General features: G+C 53.7%; 1 protein-coding gene across 3 annotated transcripts in view; it reads right to left on the bottom strand.

The window, feature by feature from the left end:
- The window catches only part of TNNT2 (troponin T2, cardiac type), a 29,120-nt gene extending 10,915 nt beyond the window's left edge, over nt 1-18,205 (bottom strand). Inside the window, exons 1-12 of one of the 3 annotated variants that reach the window (XM_054025868.1) lie at nt 18,173-18,205; nt 17,156-17,209; nt 13,275-13,304; nt 9,981-10,016; nt 9,059-9,080; nt 8,405-8,428; nt 6,496-6,556; nt 6,032-6,148; nt 5,505-5,582; nt 4,632-4,742; nt 3,228-3,337; nt 2,270-2,360 (exon numbers count right to left, since the gene is read on the bottom strand). In XM_054025868.1, the coding sequence (XP_053881843.1) occupies nt 2,270-2,360; nt 3,228-3,337; nt 4,632-4,742; nt 5,505-5,582; nt 6,032-6,148; nt 6,496-6,549 (561 nt within the window). In that variant the 5' untranslated portion in view covers nt 6,550-6,556; nt 8,405-8,428; nt 9,059-9,080; ... (2 more) ...; nt 17,156-17,209; nt 18,173-18,205. Of the gene's footprint in view, nt 1-1,200; nt 1,242-2,269; nt 2,361-3,227; nt 3,338-4,631; nt 4,743-5,504; nt 5,583-6,031; nt 6,149-6,495; nt 6,557-8,404; nt 8,429-9,058; nt 9,081-9,980; nt 10,017-13,274; nt 13,305-17,155; nt 17,210-18,172 lie in introns of those variants that run through there. The other 2 variants (XM_054025869.1, XM_054025867.1) reach the window with 2 other exon arrangements.
- Nucleotides 18,206-25,943: the final 7,738 nt, after the last annotated feature.

Genomic DNA, 25,943 nt, shown 5'->3' with positions numbered 1-25,943 from the left:
TCTATCTAAACTCCCTGCCCCCCCCCCCTGTTTCAATTTCACTCATAAAACTTTCATCAGCTTTGGGAAACTAGCCCTTTTGAAGCACCAAGTTTATATATTAGCGGTTTGGATACTGTGTGTCCATACTGACAAATTAAGCTTGGAAATGTAAATTTATACTGGAGACAGTAATTAACCACTGAAACAATTTATCAAGGGTTGTGGTTGATTCTACATCACTGACAATTTTTAAATTAAGCTTGGATGTTTTTCTAAAAGGTCTGCTGGAGGAACTATTTTGGGGCAGTTCTCTGGCCTCTGTTTTACAGGAGGCCTTGGAATCTATGAATCAAGGCAACCGCCAACTCCCCATCCAGTGATTAATTCATCTTTAGAATGATGGTCAAAATGGAGCTGCCTTGTGCTGGGTTCAATATCTGTATTAGAAAATCCACCATCTATAATTTTTAGAAATTCTAATGTTTTTCTGTTGGCTACAGGAGACCATCACTGAATGTCTCTCAAACAGAAGTCCCCATAACACCACAATGTTTCTTTCTTTAATGTTCAACACATTACAGTCAGGTAATTAAGGAGTAACTGATCCTGTCCTTTGGATTGATTCAGTGGTCTATAAAAGACCCCCCACCAGTACCCTGTCCTGGGGCTTTGTTTACTAGCAGATTGATCCATATACATTCAAGATCCTGCACTTCTGAGTTACCAATAGCTCTAAAACAGGTAATGGGGTCTTTAATGTAGAGCACTCCCCTTTTCTTTCACCCCTCTGTCCTTCATAAACAGGTTTAAAAAAAGGGTTCAGACATGGTCATGCTTCAGGGCATGAGCTGATAAGGGTCAGGAGGAATCTCCCTCTATGGGCAGGATGTTCTATTGCAACATTACTTGCACCTTTCTGTGTTGCAGCAGGTTCTGGCCACTGTCAGGAGACTGTACTAGATAGGGGAATGGGGGCTGATCTGGGCTGGCAATTCCTATGTTCTCACTCACTCACCTTCCCATCTATTCATTTGTTACCTACCCCCTAAGTAGACCTCCACCTTAATCCATCCCACCTGGATCTATGGCTCACGGACACAGATCTCTGCTTGCGCTCTTCCCTATGCCAGCAGAACTGTCTGCTCCCTCTCAGTAGGCCAGCATGTCAAGCACAAACCGAGGCAGGAAGCTGCCGGCAGTGGGCCGGGCGGTACTTACTACTTGCTTAGCTCATCACAGCGAGCAGTGAGCGTGACAATCTGGTGGAGTTAGAGAGAAGAGACCATTAAAAGGCAGACACAAGCAAGCACTCAGAGGGGAGGTTAACAGAGAGAGGGCCTGTTGCTGTGACGGGCTCTCAACTTCACTGCAAGTCATGGGCACTGGGGACCAGATCCTCAAATGGAGTTAGGCATGTAAATGTGCTTGATGATCTGGACCTAAGCACTTCACAGGACTGAGCCCAAAGCAAAGACATATAGAAAAAAGAACTAGAGCTACAGACACCCTGCTCGGGCTGCCACAGTTAGCCACGTTCAACCGTGGTTTCATCGGCACAACTTCTCAACCATGTGCCAGAGCCAAATTTGGCGAGACACCAGCCATGCCCTAACAGGGTTTAGCACACAACCACGAGGACTTTGCTTGTGCCGAGGGAGCGCATGAATGGTGAAACAATGTTAGCAAACCCTGGGTGTAGTGATGGGGGCACTGGAAATGTGATAGACAGACATGATTTTCAAAGCCAGTTCAGCTATCCGTTTGCTGTGCGAGGATAAAGCATAAAATAATCCAGCCATTAGGAGACTTGTGAGTGTACAGAACAGGAAGGCCCGGCAGATGGCTGGGTGTTTGCTGCTTAGAGAGATTCCAGCTGGCTAGACAATCCACAGGAGTCCACGTCCGGCAGGCTGCTCTGCAGTGTTGGTAGCTGGGGTTCTGCAATGCTCACGTGGCGTTCACTAGAGCTCTGGGGCCACAACCCCAGCTGGCACAAACTGGTGTAACTCTGCTGGAGTCAAGAGCGCTTTGCCAATTTACACCGGGTTGAGGGTCTGGCTCAGCTCACCTGGGTGCACTGGCCTTGCACTTTTGGAGAGCTGAGTTCAAATGCAGCTGAGGGAAAGGGACTGGGAATCTCACCACAACTGCCATGCCCAGGAGAACGAGGGAGCTTTCCTCAGGTTTCCCTGTGATACAGATGTCAGGCTGGATACAATAGCCTCAGCCGCCTCCCCACGGCAGAGATGGGGCCACAGGGGGAAGCTGAGGTCAGACCAACCCTCACCTCATATTTCTGCCGCTTGAACTTTTCCTGCAGCTCGAATTTCTCAGCCTCCAGGTCGTGGATGCTCTGCCACAGCTCCTTGGCCTTGTCCCTGTGGGGAAAGCCATGGGGAGCCGGTGAGGCACCAGGAGTCAGGGAGGCACAGAAGGTTATCCATGTGATTCTCCGAACCACACACAGTTCTGACCCCCACCAGTCTCCAGTCCCACTTGTGATGAGGTTCTTTAGGCTCTGCCCCCCAACAGGGTAGATACAGGGGACTGGAGCAATGCCTGAGTTCCCGTTGCTTTAGCGCCAGGTCGGGACCTGCTGCCTATTGGCGCTTAGCCCACCTAGGATCATGTGATGCCCTCGGTCCATGATGGGGACATAACACAGGCATAGGGTGTCTGATCACAGCTCCCCCTGGTGGCCAACCCCTGTGACTATACCAGCCTGCTACTTACTCACAACCCTGAAGTTTCCCTCTTGGCTCCCATGCTGGGGGCTTGTGCTTCTGCTGCTCATGAGTTCAGTCCCAGCTGGCAGCCACAGCAGCTGCACAATGGCAACCAAAGCACGTCCCCCTGGCCGCAGCGAGAGTGATGGGGATCGAGGGCTGACGCATCCCAGAGATCCAGAGTCACAGATCTACTACTGCTGCTTTCTCACTCCAGCACGGCACACCCACTGCCCTTCAGTGCTCCCCCAGTCCTACATCTCAGCCCAGGCAGCCTGGCCACCGCAGTCTGCAGCGCTGCCCCTGGCGGTGAGGGCTCCTCACACAGTCTGGTTCAGGAGGGGGGCAGCTGGCCTCGCTTGGGGTGAATGAAGAGGTGGGGGGGCAGGGTTGATTTGCTGCCCTTATGGGTTAGTGATGCAAAGGGTTCCAGGACTCAGGCACATGCCCGTGGGCTCTCCTCCAGCCTGATAGGTTTGGGGGGGGGGGTTATTGCCCTGGTCCCTCCCTTACCCTCACCTCAACTTGTCTTCATTCAGGTGGTCGATATTCAGAGGCTTCCGCCGCTCGCTGAGAATCTTCTTCTTCTTCTCCCGCTCTGTTTGCTTCTTCCCACTTTTCTTCTCTGTCTGAAGACATCAGCAGGCCCGAGTCAGAGGGAATTTAACCTGTCCCCCCCGCCCGTGCCCCAGCTCTACCCCACCTTCTCCCACACTGAGCTGGAGTGAATCCCTACAGCCCAATGGCATAGGGAGGTTCCAAAGGGGAAGCCCAGCTGAGCTGAGCAAGATGCCCACTCCAGCCAGCCTTTTCAAGATCGCCATGAGGCTAGTCCAGTGGAGGGGGAACTAAGCTGAGACTCAGCAGACCTGGGTTCTAGTCCCAGCTCTGCCACTGATCTGCTGGGTTATTCAGGCAAGTCACTTGCTGGCTCTATGACTCAGTTTCCCTTTCCCAACCTTTGTCTTATCTAGTTAGCTTGTGAGCTCTTTAGGGCAGGGACTCTCTCAGGCTAGGTCTACACTATCCGCCTGAATCGGCAGGTAGAAATCAATCTCTCGGGGATCGAATTATTGCATCTCATTGGGACGCAACAATCGATCCCCGAATCGACGCGCTTACTCCATCAGCGGAGGTAGGAGTAAGCGCCGTCAACGGGGAGCCGAGGAGGTCGATTTTGCCGCTGTCCTCACAGCGGGGTAAGTCGGCTCCGATACATCAAATTCAGCTACGCTATTCGCATAGCTGAATTTGCGTATCTTAAATCGACCCCACCCTGTAGTGAAGACCTGCCCTCACTGTGTGTGCGCAGCACCTGGAACAAGGGGGGCTGATCTCAGCTGGGCCTCTAGGTGGCACTGTAATACTACCAAAAATGGTACGTCTCCCCAGAAGGGTTTGGGCAGCACCAAAACTACCAGCCACCGAACACACAGTCTGGAAGACAAGCAGCCTGTCATGCCAGTAAAATCCGCACGGCAGAGTCCTGAGTGCCCTGCACGGAGAAGGGAACAAGAAGGCTGCCCTAGGTGACTGCCATGGTTCTGTCTAGTGAGTAGGGAGAGCGGGTGAAGTTTGATGTTCTGGCGATGACCTTATCTCACGGGAAATAACATCGCCAAAGGATGCAGGAAGCTTCAGTGAGACTCACTGCAGTCCTGAAGCAGTAGAATCGGGCCCGGGAGTTTTCTGATCTGAGCACAATGTCGTCGTAAAACCAAAGGAGGATAGAACAGTGGAACTGCACCACAGCCCCTTCCCCACAGCCTCTGCCCTCGGCTCAGGCTCCTTCTCCCTCACCCCCTTAACGCTCCATTTTCATGGGAATTTTCCCAGCATGCTCCCCTACAGCTGGCCCCTTTAACTGTGGGATGGGGACTCTGGCTACCACCACCATGACTAGTTCCCAAGCTGGAATTGTACCTTCTGCAGGTAGCCCCCAAAGTGCAGCATGTTGGAGAAAGCCTTCTTCTTCCTGGCATCCTCTTCAGCCTTCTTCCTGGCCTCCTCTTCCTCTCTGCGGGCTCTCTCTTCCTGTCAGGGGTAGAGCCAGAGCAAGAGGGGTCTCGAGGGAAGCCAGGGGAACTCACTGCTGCTGGAGAGACAGACTCAGCAGAGTGAGAGCTGCTGGGAACATACAGCTACAGACCAGACCAAGGGCTGCAGAGTCACATGCCATGACAGCTGCTTACGTTCCATGGACTTTGCCATGAATAACTCCCCCAAGTAGAAGGGCAAGCGGGGCTCAGAGAGGCGGTCACTGGACATCAGGCTTTGTCACCACATTAACACAATCACTTAACGGCACTGCAAGTGGTGCAGGCCCCTGTCTGAGGCCCATCATCAGCCCAGCACCCTCTGGAGCTGGGCGCTGGCTTGGGAGGAAGAGCGCCCTCTGCTGAAGCAAACACCACTTACTCGGTTGCCTGGAGGCTCATTCAAGCTCTCCCCAGCAGAGCACTAACCCAGCCCAGCCCTGTATCGCCTGGGAGAGCTGTGAGCAGCCCAGCCCAAGGCTGCGGCTCAGTCAAGGGGCCATGTTGGAATATGTGGCCACCAGCTCCCTGGGCCAAGGAGAGCTTAGGAGTCTCGGCCCCGGGTGGGTCTGGAGTGTCCCCGCTGGCTGATCTAGAAGCTGCAATAAAGGGGAGTCCCTCACAGCTAGAAGGAAGGTCCCTGCAGTACAAAGGGTAACAGCAGCTGGTCCCAGCTAGTTGACTGGGGAGAAGCCTAGACTCGGCTCCATCGCTGGGGGTTGTGTCAGCCCTCCCCTGCTCTGGGAGGTGGGACACTCACAGCCACGCGGGCCTGGCGCTCCTTCTCCCGCTCGCTGCGGATCCGTTGCTGCTCTGCCCGCTCCGCTCGCCGATGCTCCTGCAGGGGAAGAGCAAGGCTTGGACTTCGAGGCCAGGGGATGACCCCCGCCCCCACATGAGGGACCCAGGGAGAGCTCTCTCTGGATCCCAAATGACTAGGGGCCCAGCCCCACGGGAAGCATTTGCTCTGTTGGTATGGCAAGGAGTGCCCGTTTCCCTGTCACATGACCTCGGCTTCCTCCAGACATGGCTGGGCACTGGGGTGATGGGTGGCGGGACACCACACTAACTGGTATCAAATAATGAAAGATGGCACTTTCCAAGCCCTGGATCCATGCTCCTCAGTCTGGATCGGACCTGGGTCCCCTCTCTCCCCATAGTCAGCATCTTGCTTTTCTAGGGCTTGACCCTGCTCCCCCATGTCTTCATCAGGGACAGAATATGGCCCTTAACTTGGGGACTGGGGGGAGGGGGAGTAATGGGACGATCTGGGGCATCCAGACGTACGATTCGGTCCTTGAGGGAGATCAGCTCCTCTTCCTCCTTCTTCCTGTTCTCGAAATGGGCATCGATCAGGCCCTGTAGCTCGTTCAGATCCTTTTCCATGCGCTTACGGTGAATGTCCTGAATGGAACATGGCACTGAACCAGCCATTGCTACTGCTCTCCCAGATCAATAGCCACCAGGGTGCTGTGGGAGCCAGGGGCAATCTAAAGAGGAGAGCAGGGGCTGGCAGACATGGTACCCGGTCCGCTGGGTACATACTCAGAAGGACTGGCAAATATGGGATTGGGTACATACCAAGAAGGGCTGGCAGCCTGGGCACTGTCTGGGCATACTGGGTACATGCCTGGAAGGACTAGGGGATTCTTGCATGAGTGAATTTAGTGCCAGCCTGACAGCCCTGGTTACTGAAGCCCACGGCTTCCCCACAGAGCAGGCCCACAGTCTGCTGGGCACCCAATACTCACATCAAAGTCCACTTTCTCCCCACCCGGGATCTTGGGAGGCACCAAGTTTGGCATGAAGAGCCTGCAATCAGAAGCAGAAAGGAATTTCTTTCTGTTTGGCTGGAAAACGGATTACAGCCTTGTTTAACTCCAGGTAGGAGAAGCTCCTTCATCAGTTAATCTAGTGTTCATACAGACCTGTTAGACAGCACATTGCTGTGAAAAGTGGCAGGAGAAAGTAGCATGCATGTGTGAATTCAACTGTGCAAGTCAATTTACTATTAGCTTTCTAGGAGCTTTAGGGGCCCAGAGGTATAACTGCCTAGATAATTGGGTTTAAAGAGAGTTGTGTTGTCATGTTTGGCATGTATAGTCTGTAGGCCCCGTTCTATCATGGAAAGGGGATCAGTCCCTCACAGGGGCAAAATACAATAAATAATTGTCCAAACTTTTTACCAATGAAAACCTGGCAAATAAGCTTGCAAAAGACGTCATTCGCACCCCCCCCCCCCCAACATATGTAAAGATGGGGGGATGGGTCAGTTTTCAGCACAGGACAATGTAATACTAACTTGAGGCTGCCAGCCAGGGTGGAATAGCGGTTGGGGGGTTGTTTTTATAATGAAAACCCCTGTCCCTGGGCACCCCCTAGCTCCGTTTCACATGGATCACTACTGAACAGCTGGAACAACTTTGAATCATGGCCAGTTCAAGCTAGATTGGAGCAGTCGGCCTAGACATGACCGGCTTGGAGTCCCATTGCTAGCCCCCAGGGCTGTCTAGTCCCCCAGTGTTTGTGATAAACAGGCAGAGTGTAGAGTGACAGCCCACGATGGATGAAATTCACAAGCACAAAGCACCACTCCAATCTCATGTAAGTCCTGGTCTCAAGCAGTTCCTAGGTCTCCTGCTGGCCCTCGGCATGGGGTGCATTTCACCCCATCTGCAGTCTAATGTTTGCAGTGGCAACTACCAGACAAGTCCCCTAGCCACCTGCACCAGGAAAGCACTCCAAAGGTTTAGAAAATGGACACACTTTCAAGCAAGGAACCAGAAGTGAGCGATGCTGCAGCCCACCCCAAGCTGCTGACGAGTACCTAGCAGGTGCTTTTCCTTTGACAGGCTTTATGAGGTCATTTTCATCAAAAGAACAACAGTAGGTTTTGGGGAAGTGAGTCGTCCAGCAGCTCTGGGGCAGACACTTCTGGGCCTGAGTTTCAAATATGGGAACCTTAATAGCACCATTGAATGCAGTATCGGGGTGCCCCATCATACACAATAGACGGTACATTGCCATGATTTCTGAAATCAATGAGCGTTAAGCACCTGAATACCTTGGAGGATCTGGGCCAAAGTGCTTATTGGAGTATCCAGATGTAAATGCCCTGCTAACAAGTTACCACCCACAGATCTCAAAGGAGAGGCAGTATCATCAGCCCCATCCTACAGGTGGGGAAATGGAGGCACGGGGTTGGGCAGGGATTTGTCCACACTAAATCAGTGGCCAGATTAAATATAGGACCCAGGCATCCAGTCTCCTGTCTGCCGGCCCATGCTGCCTCAGACATCAAGGTGCCAGGGTTTGAATACTGAGGGCTTTCTGTAGGTAGCAGTGAGCCTGGGATGCAGATTTTGATTCTCAATCCAGCTTCACATTTGAAAAAGTTTTGCTTCAGGCTCATCACTCTTCTTAAGAGCCCTGCTCAGCCAGAGAGAGGACCATGGATTGAGCTCGCTGACTGGTATTTCTGATGCTTCCCTCCAAACCCCTTTTGTTCCTTTGAACCTCATTGAGACGAGGACGTGGCTAGTCCAGCTCTTCCTTGAAACTGTCAGTAAAAGCAACGTGTGTGTCCATCCAGACCAATTAAGTGCCCAACCCATTGTTACACAGCAGCATTACTGCCTGGGCTTAGAAAGCTGAGCCTACCTGGTGACACTAGGAAAGGTGGAACTGAGGAGTAGGGAGAGAGGAGAGAAGAGAAGGTTTAGAAGGGTGTATCCTTCCCAGGGGCCTAGAGCACTTGGTGCTCCCTTGCTCTGTCCATCTAATAGAGAATTGGGGCTCCCAGGGATTCATGGGAACGTTCCCATTCATCTGCAGGAGATTCTTCCACCTGGGCAGGTAGTTCTCTCTCAGGGGATGCTCGGATCACTCTCAAGAAGGTCGCTTCAAGAAATGCACAGGGAGCTCTGGCTGCACTGGAGAATGCGCCGCTAGGCTCCTATATCAGACGCCAGAGTGTGAGGTTCTGATTGTGCCACTGAATGCACAAGCTGTTCCAGATGCACCAGCTCTGATCACCCTCTCCCTGCTCCACCTCTCTCTCCCTTTGTTCTCCTTCGTCCCTTCCTCCGCTTGCTTTCCTCCTTTCTCTCTCTTCTCCCCCACTCTCTCCCTATTTTGCTTCCCTTCTCCTGTTCTGGGGCTCTTTAGCCGCTACCCCACCCCTTCCCTTTGCTCGGGCCAATACTGTATTTACTGCACTGTGTACAGCCCCTGCTCGGTCATACGCAGAACGAGTCTGCACACACACACGATCCAAACTTCCCATTCCCCTACATGAAATGCATTTCCACTTACTTGGGCTTTGGCTTTGACTCCCCTGCGGGTCCGTGGGAACCAAAGAGAAACACAGAGTTAATGGCACTTTCCACTTCAGTGTAAATATCAGTGATGGGCCAGGTGCCCCCAGACTCCCTTTGCCCCATGCCATGCTGCGGGTAAACCTAGAGCCTGGAGTCATGTATGGAGGAATCAGGCTGTTAGCTAGGGTTAGAGATGGGCCCAGGCTGTCACATCTAGCCAGATTTCAACCCCTCATCCACTTAAAGAGTATTTCAGCTCTCAGCAATGGGCCCAGTCTCCTTCCCTATTGCCTGCCTAGCCAGCGCTAGCCAGCTGAGAACTCCATTGCATAGGGTAGGCCTTGTTTTTGCCCTGACACCGAGGTACATGCCCCACAACCTGCAGCTGCTTCAGACATTCATAATGTGGCTCCCTGAAGGCTCCCCACCTCATGCAGGCAGGCAGAGGTCCTCCTAGCGGCTGGGTACAGGGGACGCATTACCCCAAGAGGCTGCCCAAACTGTCAGTGCAGACTTGGGCAGTGTCCCCACTGTACATGCCCACCTCAACCACAGCAAGCCAGCGGCATGCCTGCACCAGCAGGGAACGTAGCAGCTTTCCTGGCTGGCATGTGGGTGCCAGGTACAGGGCATTTGGTCCAAAGCTCACCCCCCTATTCAGCCCCACAGCCTACCAAAGTGAAGCCACCTGAATGGATGTGGCACCCTGTGCCCCACCTCCCCAAGCCCGCTGGTCCTGCTGCTGTCTAGTGATGGGTGCTCACTCTCATCATGGGGCAGGGAAGAGGGCAGCTGGGTGGTCAGGAGGGTTTGCTGTCCCCTCCTGCCAGGAAGGGATGGGTGCATGTGAATGGGTGCTTGTTCCTTCCCTCCAGCCCAACTCCCTGTGGGGCACATGGAGAGGACAAATACATTACCTTCTCCAGACTCCTGCTCTCGCTCCCCCTCGCCACCTGTGGGAGAGACAGAGCTTTAGCCCCCAGCCACGTGCCCGATCTACATCTGCATGGCGGATCAGTGCCACTGCACACGCTCTGCACTCCAGGAGGCAGCAGGGGTGGGTCAGGGGGAGGAAGACGATGACTGAGCCTTTCTCTCACTTTATCCCCAGGCGGCACTTCCCACCAAGATGGGGCCTGGATTTTTAGTACCACCATTTTGGAGACTTGAGACTCAGTGGGCCTCACTTGAGCAAAACAAGTTGACCGAGTGACCATTAAGGAGTGTGGTTGACCAACTGATCACTAGGTGGCATCTTGTCTAACATATCTAGCGTCTGCTATCCTGCCAGCCCGAGCCCCAGAAATCCTGTCATGGCACGGTCAGTCTGGGTGCCTCCAGCTGCCTTGTGGGAAGTGGCGGGCAGTGCCAGGTTTACAATGACTCCAGTGGCTCCATGGAGCCAGGCCCATGCTCAGAAGGGGCCCAGGCCTGCTCCGCTTGCACTGCGCCCCGAGACCCCCGCTGGCTCCCCTCGCCCACCACTTGTTCCTTTCGGTCTGCCCGCAAGCTGGCCGAGGGCTCCTCTCCGCCCCCTGACCCCACCCCCTGCTCCTCTCAGCCCCCTGGCCAGAACCCAGTGCACCTCCGGCTCCGGGCAGTCTCTGCTTCCCACCACCTGTGCGGCCCCACCTGTCTCCCTGGAGCTGAGCCTCCTGGGACTGGTGCAGAAGCCTGGCCAGTCTCAGCTGGGGATGGGGGGGGGGAATTTTGGGGGCTTGGCTGGGCCCCTCCAGGCAAGTGCGTCTTGAGGGAGCCTGGCCAGGGCAGGCTCTGGCCTGCCTGACCGTGACACTCCCAAGGGGCTGGAGTGATTCCTGGCCCCAGCCCTGGCTGTGCTGCCGGCTCAGCGCAGCAGACACAGTCGCCTCCCAGCAGGGCTGGTGACTGCGGCTGGGAGGCAGGTCCTGAGGGGTGGGTCTGTGGGGAGCCTGGGGGAGTGCTGGGCTGTGAAGGGGCGGGGAAGATCTGTGTGTGTTGGGCCACTAGGGCGTGGGGGTTCTGTAGGGTTACCATATTTCAACAATCAAAAAAGAGGACACGGGGTGCCGCCCTAGCCCCGCCCCCTCCCACTTCCCGCCCCCCTCAGAATTCCCCTACCCCTTACCTGTTCCCTGACTGCCCTCTCCTGAGACCCCCCCCACCCTAACTGCCCCCAGGACCCCACCCCCTCTCTAAGTCTCCCTGTCCCCTGCCTGCCCCAACTGCTCTCTACACCCCCTTCTCCTGACAGCCCCCCCCAGAACCCCCGACCAATCTAACCCCCCGTTCCCTGTCCCTTGCCTGCCCCAACCGCTCTCTACACCCCCTTCTCCTGACAGCCCCCCCAGAACCCCCGACCAATCTAACCCCCCTGTTCCCTGTCCCTTGCCTGCCCCACCCCCACCAGGCCGAGGGAGAGCTGCAGGCAGACCGAATCAGGCCAGGCGTCCAATCAGCCGCGCTGCACTCTGCATGAGGGGAAGGGGGAAATCCCAGACATTTCTATTTTATTAGACATCCCAGCCCCGTCCCCTCCGACGACCATTTTAAAAGCTTAAAAACCCGGACATGTCCGGGGAAACCCGGATGGATGGTAACCCTAGGTTCTGTGGGAGATGCTGGGCAGTTGTGGGTGGGTCTGGGGGTGGCGCTGGGCATAGTGAGTCGGGGGGGGGGCCTCTGGCCATAAGGAGTCAGGAAGTGTTGGGCGGGGGTACTGTGTGGTGTGGCATAGGCCCACTCCCGAGGGGAAGGGACATGCTGGCATCACAGGGCTGGGCAGGCCAGGCCATTGTGCGTCTGGCAACTGCCAGTTTGTAAATAGTGCCCTCGCATTGGGCGGAGCGGGGCCGCCCCTGCCATGCCAGGCCCCATTGCCTCTGGCTGGTCCCTCGCTCCGGGGACTGACCTCCCCTCGCCATGCTCCATTGCCTTCAGGGGTGCCCCACAAATATGTTTGGCGCTGGGCCCAGAAAAGGTTAATCCGGCCCTGGCGCGGGAGGGTTAAGGTGGGGGCTCCGACCCAGACATCCACCAATGGAGCGAGGGCAGCTCCCCAGGGGCAGAAGCAGAGCCCCGTGAATCACAACGGCTTGGCTTGGCAGTGGCGACACAAACGCGTTCTTCAGGCCTAGTTCAGGCAACCTGATGCTGCAAGGTGCTGAGCACCCTTATTGCCATTGCCATTAGCAGGAGCTGAGAGCTCTCGGCACGTTGTAGGGGGTATGCAGTAGTGTGCAGGGCTGGGCTCGGCTCGGACGGCCAGGTTTTAGGTGCTTTTGCAAATCCCACTAGGTGCCTCTTTGCATCATTAGGCACCTAAATACCTTTATAACCCCGGCCTTTAGTGCTACATGGTGCTGAGCACTGGGCTGATACACGCTCCAAGGGAAAACAGAGCTGAAAACTGGCTTCAGGTGGAAACAGGAGCTCTATAGGGTTTCAACGGGAGACACCCCACATTCCCTCCAAACCAAGCCCTAGCTCACTCGAAAGGCCTGAGAGTCCCAGACAAGCTTTTCCATTTACCCCACTGAACTTAAACTCTGAAAGCAGGAGAACGTCCCCTTCTTACCACATTGTGTGTGAAATTCTCTCCTGTGCAGCACAAGGCTCGATCACAGCAATCTCACATGGCCCATGGGCCCTTTGCGCAGGGCGGGCAGGGAGAGTCCCTCTTGGCCATGAGCCTTTTGCACAGCAGGAATCAGAACAGTAGCGTAGCTAGCGGGGTTCAGGGGAAGCAGCTGCTTCCCCTGACCACATTCCCCAAAAGTGGCGCCGGCGGAACGGGGCCGCGGGTTTGCCTGCTGACTCCCTCCCCCCGGCGATCCGGGCGGCCGGCGGAACGGGGCTGCGGGCTCCTGGCGGTTCGACCGGTGCAGCAGGTTCCCGGCGCTCCGGCCGGGACTCCGGCCCTGAGAACGTGGCCGGGGGTCTCGGTGCCCTGGACAGCGCTCTGGATGGGGAAGCGGGGTGGCCCTGCGCATGCGCCGCTCCATCTTTTAGCACATGCATAGGGTCGCCGAAATGCCACCGAAGGACCGACGCCTTTTTTCTCCACCGCTCCTCCTCGGCTGCAACCCTGGCTACGCCACTGAATCAGAAGCTCCATTATTAGTAGCAGAGGAGTTCAATGGAACAGTGGGGACCTGGGGCTCAGAACAAATGAGATCAGGCCTAGACTGACCAGCCTGTGAACAGACCCCTCTCCCCAGTCTTGCTCTTACCTTCTTTTTCTTTAGCTTCATCTTCGTGTTCTATTTTAAAAGCAGAAAGGACAATTCGATCACAGACGGGCCATGCAGGCAGACACATTCCCTAATGAATGCCCTGAGGAATTCCTAGCATTCTTCACACAGGCTGGGTCTGCACAGCTAGCATGTTGGTATTGAATGATCACAGCTGAGACAGCTCTGGACAATTTTTACACCGTAAGGGGCAGATTCTGATATTAGTCATGCCGCTGTCGCTTGGGAATGGGCCTAATGAAATCTGCAGAGCCAAGCTGGATTTTCAGCAGCGTAACAGAGACCAGAATTTGGCTTTAAGCCTGTGTACCACTGATGGACCCCAGTTGTCAGCAGGCAGGACTGAACCTGGGACTTCAGAAGCTTAGTGAATGAGCCTCTACTACATAACCTAAAAGCCAGCTGGCCCTTAGCTAAGACTGTGCAGCAAACTCATGAATATCTCTTTCCCCCTCCCCTGCTCTCTCTCACCCCTTGGTGCCACTCGATGGGACAGAACACCCCACTGAGGAGGTGTGTGGGTTACACCTGGAAATGAACAGGCTGAGGAAAGATACCGACCTCTCCAACAGCAGAAGGATGCCAGCTCCTAGCCAGGGCTGGCTCCAGGCACCAGCCGACCAAGCACATGCTTGGGGTGGCACCTTAGAAGGGGCGGCCAATGTTGGGGTGGCGGGGGGCGCTCGCGGTGTTTTTGTTTTTTTGTTTGGCGGGGCGGCACTCAAGGAGTTTTTTTGTTGGTGTTTCGGCCGGGCAGCGCGGCACGGTGGGGGGGGCGCTTAGGCGGCGCAGCACTCGGTGGTTTGGGTGGCCCGGCGCAGCGCTTGGTGGGGGGGGCAGGGGTTTGGGCGGCCCGGAGTGGCGCACCAGGGATTTGGGTGGCCCGGCGCAGCGCGGCACTCTGGGGGGCCCGGTGCGGCGCTCGGGGGGGGGGGGTTCGGCGGCCCGGCGCTCCGGGGCTTCGGGTGACGCAGCGCTCGGGGGCGGGGGGCCGGGTTATGGCAGGGCAGCAAAAAAGTTAGAGCCGGCCCTGCTCCTAGCTGTGCTATTTCTCTTTATTTACATGATTTTGTTAATATTTCAGGGCTGATGGGGTGCTCTGTGCTGTACACCACACAGAAGATGGTAGTGAGTCTAAAGACAGTGGACTGTTCCCACTGCTCAGCACTGAATTGTGTTGCTTGTGATCTTAACTCCAACATGTTTCCAAGGGGTTGGGGAACAGGGAGAGGGAAGAGTTACCCCTGAGGGCTACTCTTGGATCCAGTCCCTGCAGAGCTACAGCTCCTCCACTCCTGTGCGAGTTTAACCCACTGGCCAGTCTGTTACGTGCCCCCGTCTGTGCTGAGCGGCAGAGGACAGGAGGCTGTTTATAGTCCCTAGCTAGGGAGCCTGGCTCTTGAGCTCAGGCTGTAGCGATTCAATAGGGTTACCATATTTTGTGCCTCCAAATGGAGGACACTCCACGGGGCCTCGGCCCCGCCCCCAGCCCCGCCCATGCCCCCTCCCCAACTCCGCCCCCTCCCCAAAGTCTCCGCCCCCTCCCCTGCTTCCCGCGAATATTAAATTCGCGGGAAGCCTGAAGCTGGTAAGGGGGGGTGTGGGGGGAGCAGGCGCGGCCCAGGCTGGCCCCCCGGCGGCGCCAGCCTGGGTCGGCTCGGGCCCTGGGGTGCCAGCCCCGGCCGACCACCCCCAGCCCGCCCAGCGCTGCCGGCCCCCGGCGGCCCAGCGCACCCCCCCCGCTATCCCGGACCGGCTCCCGGCCCCGCGCACCCCCCAGCGGCCTGGCCCCGCGACCCCGGACCGGCCCGCGGCCCCGCGCACCCCCGGCTCCCCGCCCAGCCCCGCGGCCCGGCGCACCCCCCCGCTACCCCGGACCGGCTCCCCGCCCGGCCCCGCGGCCCGGCGCACCCCCCGCTACCCCGGACCGGCTCCCCGCCCGGCCCCGCGGCCAGGCGCACCCCCCCCGCTACCCCGGACCGGCTCCCCGCCCGGCCCCGCGGCCAGGCGCACCCCCCCGCTACCCCGGACCGGCTCCCCGCCCGGCCCCGCGGCCCGGCGCACCCCCCCGCTACCCTGGACCGGCTCCCCGCCCGGCCCCGCGGCCAGGCGCACCCCCCGCTACCCCAGACCGGCTCCCCGCCCGGCCCCGCGGCCCGGCGCACCCCCCCCCCCCGCTACCCCGGACCGGCTCGCGGCCCCGCGCACCCCCCCACTACCCCGGACCGGCTCCCCGCCCGACCCCGCGGCCCGGCGCACCCCCCCCCGCTACCCCGGCTCGCGGCCCCGCGCACCGCCCCGCTACCCCGGCCCGGCTCGCGGCCCCGCGCACCCCCCCGCTACCCCGGCCCGCGGCCCGGCGCACCGCCCGGCTCCCGGCCCGGCACCGCGCCCCCGGCTCCCCGCCCGGCCCCGCGCCTGGCCCGGCACCATGCCCCCGGCCCCGCGACCCCGGCCCGGCCCCGCACCGGCCCGGCCAAAGAGGCCCCGCCCGAGCCCTCCATCCCTCCCTCACGATTTTCCCGGACATGCCCGGCTTTTGGGGATTTCCCCCCGGACGGGGATTTGAACCCCCAAAAGCCGGACATGTCCGGGAAAATCCGGACGTATGGTAACCCTAGATTCAAGCTTTTAGCTCTGGAGGGCCCCAGTTCAACCCCCAGTGTCGACCAAGATGGCGGACGTCACACAAACAGAGAGGATCAGGAGTAATTGGAGACGTGGCTCTGCCCACTACAGGCCAGTCAGCAGAGCCAGCTGGAGAGGAGGAGGAGGAGTTTGCTGCAGCTTGCAAAGGGTTGACTCTGCATATTACCCCTCAACCCATAGATCAGCTCAGAGAGGCATGGAGCCTCAGGGAGTTTCTTTGATGCAGATTCTCCCAGGGCTCTTTGTGGAGCGGTGCAGCTGGGAATCGACGGCGGGAGCGTGACTTGGACATGAGGCCTGCAGAGGGGAGCAAGACCTCTGGGTGGAGGTGCGGTTCCATTTTCCCTAGTGCAATGATCGGGGCAGTGGGGCCAGTGTAGTGGGGTATCACATGATTTATGAGGAGAGGCTGAGGGAACTGGGATTATTTAGTCTGCAGAAGAGAAGAGTGAGGGGGGATTTGACAGCTGCTTTCAACTACCTGAAGGGGGGTTGGATCTAGGGTGTTCTCAGTAGTGGCAGATGATAGAACAAGGAATAAGGGTCTCAAGTTGCAGTGGGGGAGGTTTAGGTTGGATATTAGGAAAAACTTTTTCACTAGGAGGGAGGTGAAGCCCTGGAATGGGTTACCTAGGGAGGTGGTGGAATCTCCTTCCTTAGAGGTTTCTAAGGTCAAGCTTGACAAAGCCCTGGCTGGGATGATTTAGTTGGTGTTGGTCCTGCTTTGAACAGGGGTTTGGACTAGATGATCTCCTGAGGTCCCTTCCAACCCCAATATCCTATTATCCTATGATCTATGATCCTGCTTACAGGCAAAATTCTTCTCTTGGATCTCAACTCCAATATCCTGCACATTCTAGACAAAGTTCTGCAAAGTACCGACAACCCCATGGAAGGAGCACCTGGTGCCTTCATGATGGGAGCCGAGAGCACTCAGCACCTTGCAGGATCAGCCCCAGATCTACCTTTGGCATCAGCATTCTGGGAACTGCACCCCTGAGGGAGAGCGACCCCTTTGCGGAGCTGGGAGGAGGCATGGGTCCTTTGTCCAGCTATAGCTTGAGTTAATGATCTGCAATCTTAAACATCCCTGAGTTTTTGCAGCTCAGCTGTGCAATCCAACCCAGGGATTAGGCAGCCCAATGAAATGCATGAAAAGGCCAGAGCAAGCTGGGCAGAGGGTGATCTCTCCTAGAGGTTCAACCACCTACCTTCTGCTGGGGTTTCCACAGCCTCTTCTATCTCCTCTATGTGCTCTTCTTGGTCTGTGGAACAACATGCAAGGTGAGGGGAGCAACTCAGGCTGGCTGGCTGATAAAAGTACATGTCACCATGAGCCAGCCACAGGGGTATCCGAGGGGGAAAGGCAATGTGGCCATGGAATGGAGACAAGTAATGGTTTGGTTTGCATAAAATGGGAATTCACCTGAACCTTCACCCCAAACTCAACTGACCTTGATTATTATTGATGCTTTGAGGGGGGGAATTCCCCCCTCATTTCCACGTGACTGCCCTGCCGTGTTCCCAGCATGACTAGAAGGGGAAGGGGCCAAATGTCATCAGAGGCTGCTCTCATGGTATTTCCAAGGGTCTAGCAGTGCCACATGGGGACATCCAAGTCAAGGTCCATCACTCTCCATGGCAACAAGGGACGCAACATGCTTAGTCCCGGTGAGGGGCAGTGATGGGGTGATTTTCATTGTTCTCTTGAATCACCTCAGGCAACAGAAGTGGCCCTGGTGGGTGCCCAAGGGAACTGCCTTTAGTCATTCCCCCTCTTATCCTATCACATGCTCTATTGATACCCCTGGCGTATCCAAGCGCCTCCTTCCACCAGAGGGAGCGTTGTTACAAACAGAATCCTCTGTGGGAGAGAGAGGGAGAGGAGAAGCTGGTAGGCGACTGGGGCTCTAAGAAGGGATTTAAAGGACTGGCGCTACCTGGAGGAGAGAAAGAGGAATAAAAGGAAGGAACCAAACAATGTGCGAGTTTGGCGAATGAAAGAAAGTTAGGAATGCAAGGATGCAGCATGGATTCAGATATGATCTTAGGGCAGAAACGGGGAGTGGGGCGGAAGATACAACAAGCAACACCAAGAGCCAATGGGAATAAGAAAGAGGTCACACTCCATCCCATAGATAGGTAGAGCATGTACAACAGATCACAGACATTGCATATGCAGAATGTTGGCAAGCAGTGGGGAAGGGAAAGAAGAAATATTTTACTACCATCTTCCTCCTCTATCCATTCTTCTTCTTCTTCTTCAAGGTGGAAAGTGGCAGCAGTGAAAGGAATAAGCGGAAAAGGTTAGTCAGGTATCATAAAGCTGTGGCATCTAGAGCGTCCGCTGGTATTTTATTGATCTCTACTTTCCCATCTATGTCCTACAGCTTTCCTGGTGTTTACCAGAGTCTGCTGTGCAGGTGTTGCCCAGGCGTTAATAAAGCTGTAGAATATTAAGGCTTTTCTTCACCAATATCCAGCAGACATTACAAATATTCTCACTCACACACGAGGGAAGGCTGCAAAGCTGTTAGCTGCATAACTCTTCAGCTTCCAGTCCTCATACTGAAAACGCAGCAAGCTCAGGTTGAACTGTCACTCACACAAGTCAGTTGAGACGCCAGCTTCCATTCAATTATCACATTCTCATCGCAGACAGGCCGGAGCTGCGAACGTTTTCAATCCTGAATTCTCCCCGTGCTCAGCTCTGAGGATTTAGTTGAGGCCCGTCTCCAATTATCCTCGCTAATGAAGCAAATGCCAAATAAACTCTTAGGATGAAATTCACCCCTGTGCAGAGGAATGAGGCCTACGTGCTTCTGAAGTCGCACATTCGCCCTGTGGGTTGTGTGAGTCCCTTGGACGGGGTGAATTTCACCCTAATTGAACATCAGCTGAAGCAAAATTTGTTTAAAAATTGGAAGGAACATTCCCAGGACTTTTTTATAGAGTATTTGCACGGCTCTGCCCACCTGCAGCCATGCCAAGCCAAACCATTTCAAGCAAAAAAAGGAAACAAAGTAGTTTAATAAGCCAGTAGCAACCACCCCGTGCCCTCCTGCCCCTTCCACACAACAGGGAAAAACCTACCTTCTTCAATACACTCCTCTGCAGGAAGGGGGAAGAGAAAGGGAGGGAGAGAGATTGAGCAGGTTATTGAGGTTATACGGATCGTCTTAACGCTTCAGTCTGTCCTGATGTGCAGAAAGAGGCTTCTCTTCCTCTTACCTTCCTGTTCCCTGCAAAGCAGAAGGAGAAACCGTTGGGTTAGAGCATTGGTTGCAGAGCAGCACATTTCTCCCAGGGGCTGGTCCCGGGAAGGGGGGAGGGGCTGATCAGAATTTTTCCACGAGTTGTATTTTCATTGAAAAATGCTGATTTGTCAAAACAAACTGTTCTCAAAACAGCATGCATTTCAGCATCTCCAGACTCAGGGGGCTGGGGGGGGGGGGGGGAGAGGAGGAAAGTGTGTGTGTGTTGATATTACTAACGGAAAAATTCTGGTTCAAAATAAATGTTCATTTAAAAATATTAGCTAATTAGACTGAAAAAAAGTCAAAAAGAAAAAAAAAGTCAAAATCCTAACAAAATGGTTCAAAACTCAGACATTTTGATTGATCTGAATTTTTTGGTGTTTTTGACTCACGAAGATTTGCGATTTTTTATTTTTCATCCCAATTCGGAATTGGGTGAGTTTTTGGACTCTAAAAAATATTTGCAGGATGGGACAGCCCGTTTCCAATGCAGCTTTATCGGGGGGGGGGGGGGGGGGGGAGTTCAGAGAGCCCTCCATGGCTAGTTTACACTACTTTGTGTTATGCATTTCTACAAGCTGTGTTTTGTCCCCCTCATTACATGACAGCAGAGATGGGACCATGTTGGAAGGTTTTTGTCTGGATCTGGGTCCCAACTTTCCTGAAGTCTGGAGGTGTTTGGATCTCGGGGCTTGGGTCATCCCCACCAGTGGAATCAGAGGGTTGGTAAAGAGAAACAAACAAACAAAAAAACACTTAATCACGGTTCTCATTTATGGGAATGGAGGATGGTTTTATGGCCTACAATTCTGAGATCTACTGATGAAAAGTGCTGTCTAAAGAACTAGCGGGCTGGGCATTGTCGTTACTACTAATAAAACGTGAACCATTCCCACAGCTCCAGACAGGGCTGGGTAATAATGAGAATGGATGACTCTCTATGGGACTTGATGCAGCTGCACCAGAATTGCAATGGCAGCCACAGAGCGAGCTGTCTGCTGTACCTCTGCATGAAGAGGACTGGCAGTGAGAGGGAAGATTTTAAAGCACAGCACTTACTCTTCATATTCTTCGATGATTTCTTCAATGTCCGACATTTTCAGTTAGCTAGCAGGAAAAATCAAATTAGAGAGAGTGTTAAAAGCTACAACAACCACCACAGCAGCGCAGTCAGTCCTTCATTCTTTGACATATGGGAACAGGATTTCTGTGTCCATCTGGGATGAACTCCGGGCAGCCCCATGGCCCACAATTTCCCACATGGCCACTGATTCTGGGTACCCAACTTGAGACACGTTTGGACTGATTGTCAGCCATGCTGAGCACCCTCTAACAGCTGTACTCTCCACCTCTGAAAATCAGGCTGAGGAGAGGGCATCCAGAAATCCAGGCACCCAAAATCAGGGGCCACGTCTGAAAATTCAGTTGCTTTGTGAGATATTTACAGCAACTCACGGACAGCCAGAGAAACCTGAACAATCTGACCCAAGTATTTGTTTAGACTAGGAATTTTCATTTTGATTTACTTGTGTCCTGCGTCACACTCCCATCACCTCCTCCCCTTTCCTCTGAGCAGCAGGCAGATGAGGCCCTGCACAAAGAGCTCATTGCATACAGATCCATCCCCTCCTCAGATTCCCCACACCTGGTGCAGACGGGTGCCCTAGAAAGGCATGGAGACACTGAAGTATCGAGCTGGAGCTGGATTAGATGTCACGCGATGCAGTTCATTTGTGGGTGTGAATAAATCCCTTTGTCTCCCTGGCTTTTATATTAAAACTCATTTGTCATTTGGGATTTTTTGCTTTTCCACTCACACCGTGAGCTAGATGCTGAGCTGCAGCGTAGCGGTGGGAGGGCACAATGGTTGCATTAAGCCACATCTTTCCTTCCCCAATCCTAGGGCCACCTGGGGCTGTTCTGGCCACCCGGGATCCCTGGGGCACCACTTTCTCCCAGCCATGCCTTCTGAGCTGGGGGCTAGCAGCAGAATGGCTAAGGAGCCACCTGAAGATTCCCTCTACGTACCTACTGCAGTTACACAGGGAGAATCCTTCCTTCTGTGGCCAGTGACAGCTTTGAATGACTCAGCTGCATTAAGACTCAGCAGGGCCACGGCAGCCAAAGCCAAAGCAAAATGGCCACTTGTGTCCTGGCAGGAAGTCCTAGGGAGACACTGCGGAGTCAGGGGGATGCCACTTCTGAGCCAATGGAAACCCTTTCCAGGACTCATCTTTTGTGGGTGGCCAGACCTTCATTTGTAAATTCCCTGTCGCTGCAGTGTCAGTGAAGCAGGGATGGTAATTTGGCTGAGAGGGAATAGCTCATTCCTGAGAGGATCTGTGCTTGTCACAAACAGGTAGGAATGTCTATAATTATCTCACAAAGAAAGGGGAAATTAACCACCCCAGCACTGAGCCAGCATCTAATAATGGCGTCTTGGCTGAGATAACCCTTCCTGAGCCCCCCTGTTTCTCCCCCCATGGCTCAGCAACATAGTTCTCCTTAAATAGGAAGCAAGAGCTTAGGAACATCATCAGTCAGCACTGATAACTCTGAGCTCCCAGCCCAGCCCAGGGTACATTGCAACCTCTCTGCCCAGAGATGATCTAAGAGAGAGTTATGTTGAGTGGGAAGTGCAGGGGAGGAGAATAAACCCAGGAAACAGCCTATTTTGCTCCTCAGTTGTTCTTAGCATTAAGGGCTGGTCTCTCATACCTAGCCACCATTTTTCCTTTTGTGCATTGGACACATGCCATGAGACTGGCTTTTCTTCAGAGAAATCAGCCACTTTCCCCTGGCCACTCAGGAAGGCAGAGAGGCTAACACTGTAACTCTTGCCTTGAATCTCAGAGCTGCGTGTTATTAGCTCCTCTGACATGTCGTTTATCCTGGGTCCCAATCCCTTCTCTGGGGCCTAGTAAGATTCACCAGCAACTCAAGTGTCCTGTAATCTTAAACCCACCACCATGCAAAGAAAATGATGTGAAACCTCATTACTAACTCACTTGCTAGCTTTCCAAACGCTGCCAGCCTCCAGCAGCCCTGTCAAGGAGAGGAAGGTCTCTGCACTCAGTACTGTCTGCGCTCGGCCATCCCAGCGAGTGGGTAGCACTGGGAACTGGAGTCAAGCCTCCTGGGTTCTATTCCTGGCTCTGCTGCTGACCTGCTACGTGACCCTGGGGAAGTCACTTAAGGGTACATCTACAGCACAAAGAAAAACAGACAGCAGAGACTCTCAGAACCCAGGTCCATTGGCTTGAGCTGCAGGGCTAAAAATAGCTGGGTCAACTTTTGGGCTTGGACCCCAGCTCTGAGACCCTCTTCCCCTCACTGGTTTTCACAGCCTGAGCTCCAGCCAGAACAGGGACGTCTACATTGCTCTTTTTAGCCCTGCAGCCCGAGCCCCAGTCAGTTGACCCTGGTTCCGAGCCTCACTTCTGTGGGTTTTACTTTGCAGTGTAAATGTACCCCTAGGCCATGATCCTCCAAGGTTTTTAGGCTCATAATTCCCATTGAAATCCATGGACCTTCTATGCCCCAATTTCCCCCTCTGTAAAATGGAGACAACACCCATCTTTGTAAGGTGCTTTCAGTTCTTCAGGTGAAAGGTCAGATACAAATCATTATTTCCATTGGAGTCCGATGTGTCTTAAGTGTCTCCTCAATTCTATCTACTCTCTCTGTATATGATCTAGGTACCATTGGACAGTGTCCAAAGTCAGCAAAGAAACGGCACAAGGAAACACCTAGGAAAAGGAGCTGGGGAAGTGGCCTTACATCTGAAGTGGTGATGTTCAAACTGCTAACATAAGATTCACCAGCAAGGCTAACTCAGCAGTGATGCTAACAAAGCCTGTTAGGAAGGCAGCTTGAAATACGTTCTCAGCCATTATTTTATTGCCCGTTGATTGCATTGAACACTACGGCTCTGTCTGTAGCATTCTGAACATGGACCTAGGAGGCTGGAAAGTTAGTGGGTTTCCAAATGTCCATTTGAACGCTTTTCACTCTGAGTTTCCTGTTCAAATAAATGTCAAAGTGAATCTCTGCTCGAGCCATCCCTTTTCGTTTGGTTCCCACTGACGGGGTTGAGCAAGCCTTGCCTAAACACCATGCCCTGAGTCTTGTCTGACTTGCAGGCTTTCAGCTCACTGACACATCCCTGAACCCCAGAGAAACCTTCTGCCAACTCTGGCCAGAGGCTCAGCTTTGTCCCAGATCCCCACAATAGATGAAACTCTCCTACCAAAACCCAGGTTTCAGGCACGTCTACGAATAACTCTCATGTGTCAAACCACCTGTTCAGCAAATCAGCTCTGCTGTACAATGGCCGCCTTTTCCAGTGGCATGTAACAGCTGGTCCCAGCTCCATCTTTTCAGTATTTATTACGCAGGCCGGCTATAAGAGGCTAACTTAAGGAACTTTGCTGCCTGAATCCAGCAACATTACTGATAGGAAAGACCTACTACATCCTATAGTCCAGCACAGGATTGGTCTCAGGATAACAGTACATCTTCCAGGGCTTGGTTCATTCTAGCTTTAAGTGATAAGTCTTCCAGCATTTCCTTTGGAACTCAGTTTGATTGCCAATGCAGACAGCCTTGCTGTCACCTCAGTCTCTGTGCCACTATTACTATTTAGACTGTTCTATTAGAATGTGGAATAAGATTATGGATCTGACCACTAGGAAGTTTTTCCATGATAAACGTTCATTTTTTTAAACTCCTTCCATTACTCCTAGTTCCCTCTTGAGCCACCGTAATTCCTGACCCTTCCTGGTGCCCGTGTCCCTCGCATACTTCTAGGCAGCTCTCATGCCCTCATCATGCAGTCAAAGATCTACCTAAACATTCATCAAGCCGTTCCACATGATCCTCTTTTGCAAAGTGCTGTGTCACATACAGAGTTAGGCAAAAATATGAATGTTTGTGAATAAATTTAAGTGACCTCTCTCCAGCTTCATTCACTTCCCACAAGAGCCCAACAAACCATGTTAGCCAAGACTGCAATATTTAAGTAGCTATTGACAAATATTTGAGGAAAGCAAATTTTTGAATATTTGTGCCAGAAACTTGATTTCAAGAGTTATCTACATCCAGAGAGTGCCCAGAAACACCATGCACTCTGCACCTCCAGCAAAGATAGCTCAAATTGTCAGTATCAAACCGTGAATGAGCAACACATTGGTAAGTATGTTTGCACAGAATTTTTAATTAACTGATTTTGAGCTACAAAACAAAAACAAACAAAAAATCCAGGAAAATATATGGACAGTTCAACAAGCAGCTAAATAAATTATTTGCTGCAAATAATCCCCCAGTTTTAACTGTGGATTAAATGGTCCAAACAACCTTTTTCTAAAAGATCCACTCTAGGAATTATTTGGGGGGGAGGGGGGGAGTTCTCTGGTCTGTGTTAGACAGGAAGTCAGACTAGATGATCACAATGGTCCCTTCTGGCTTTGGAATCTATGAATACTTCTTGATTTTTGTCTTTTAACATGCCTCAGACATGCCTGTTAACACTGATCTAGTGCAAGGTAGGTTAGAACTATATTATCTAAGTACCAAATCACTGTTTTACTTCAAGTGCTAGAAATGAAGGGCTAGGTGTATTTCCAAATGTTCAGTTCTGCAGTGTTTATACAAAGAACAATGCAAAAATCAATAGCCACTATGTAGTTTCATTTGCCACTTGTAGTGATGCATTCTGAACTCGGTAGCACAAACATCCTGTGCCCGCACTGTGCTTTCTATCTGCCAATGAGGGACTCGGTAACATAACAGTCTCTTAGGTTTCTATAGCACTTCTCACCTCCCAAAGCAATTTACATACACGATGGGTGGAAGTTCCTTATTACTCACCCCAGCGTAAATCAGGAGTAACCCTGCTGGGCCTGATTCCCCCTCTTTGCCCATCCCGGTGTAAACCAGGAGTAACGCCATTAAAGTTAATGGAGCTGTGCCAGTGAAAAACTGGTGCAAGGAGACTCATGCTATACCTAGAGGAATCCCTTCGCCAGAGAAATGTGGTCATCTCTGGGGTGGATGAGGACAACTGGGAGGGGCCAGTTTTGGCCAAGGAGGTTGGGGCAGATCTGTTCTGTCTCTGGAGCATTAATACCTAGGTCTAGCAAACAGGCAGGTGGTCACTCGGTCCCATCTGAAAAGGAAGCCAGCTCCATGGAAGTCCCTAAGCCTGGCAAGCTGTGGCCCAAGGCCATTTCCTTACCTCTCGCCCAGGGAAAAGGTGCGGTCCCTCGCAGCCAAGTGGAAGCTGGCAGTGTCTGAGAAATGCAGCTGGGAAGAGTGAGGCTTTAACAGGGCTCCGAAGCCCACCCCCAGGCCAGATGCCTGATTGGAGGAATGCGAGTGTGGCAGGGTTTGGAATGCGAACACTTGCTTGCTATTTCGGCAGCGTGGGTCACAGCCCCTTGTTCAACTCTTCTCCCCCCCTCCCATGAGCCCATATAAGCCCAAGCTGTTGTATGGCCTCAGAGAAGTGCTATTTTAAACCCGCAGGGCTGAGATAGACAAGTCCCCAAGGGGCTGACACAAGCCAGCCAGCTGTCACTTTCAAGTGGCCAGAACTCTGATAAGCAAAATGCTCTTGCCTGGAGGGGGCCTGGGTTTCAGACATCAGATGGTTGCCTCCAAACCCCAGCTTGTGGCTAGTCCCATGCTGCTTCCTTTCCCCACGACACCCCGTATCTCTGCTAGGCCCAGAAAGCCCCAGGGC

This window comes from Malaclemys terrapin, chromosome 4 (assembly GCF_027887155.1).
Source record: "Malaclemys terrapin pileata isolate rMalTer1 chromosome 4, rMalTer1.hap1, whole genome shotgun sequence".
Lineage (NCBI taxonomy): Eukaryota > Metazoa > Chordata > Testudines > Emydidae > Malaclemys > Malaclemys terrapin.
This window is presented reverse-complemented; position numbering and strand designations above follow the sequence as displayed.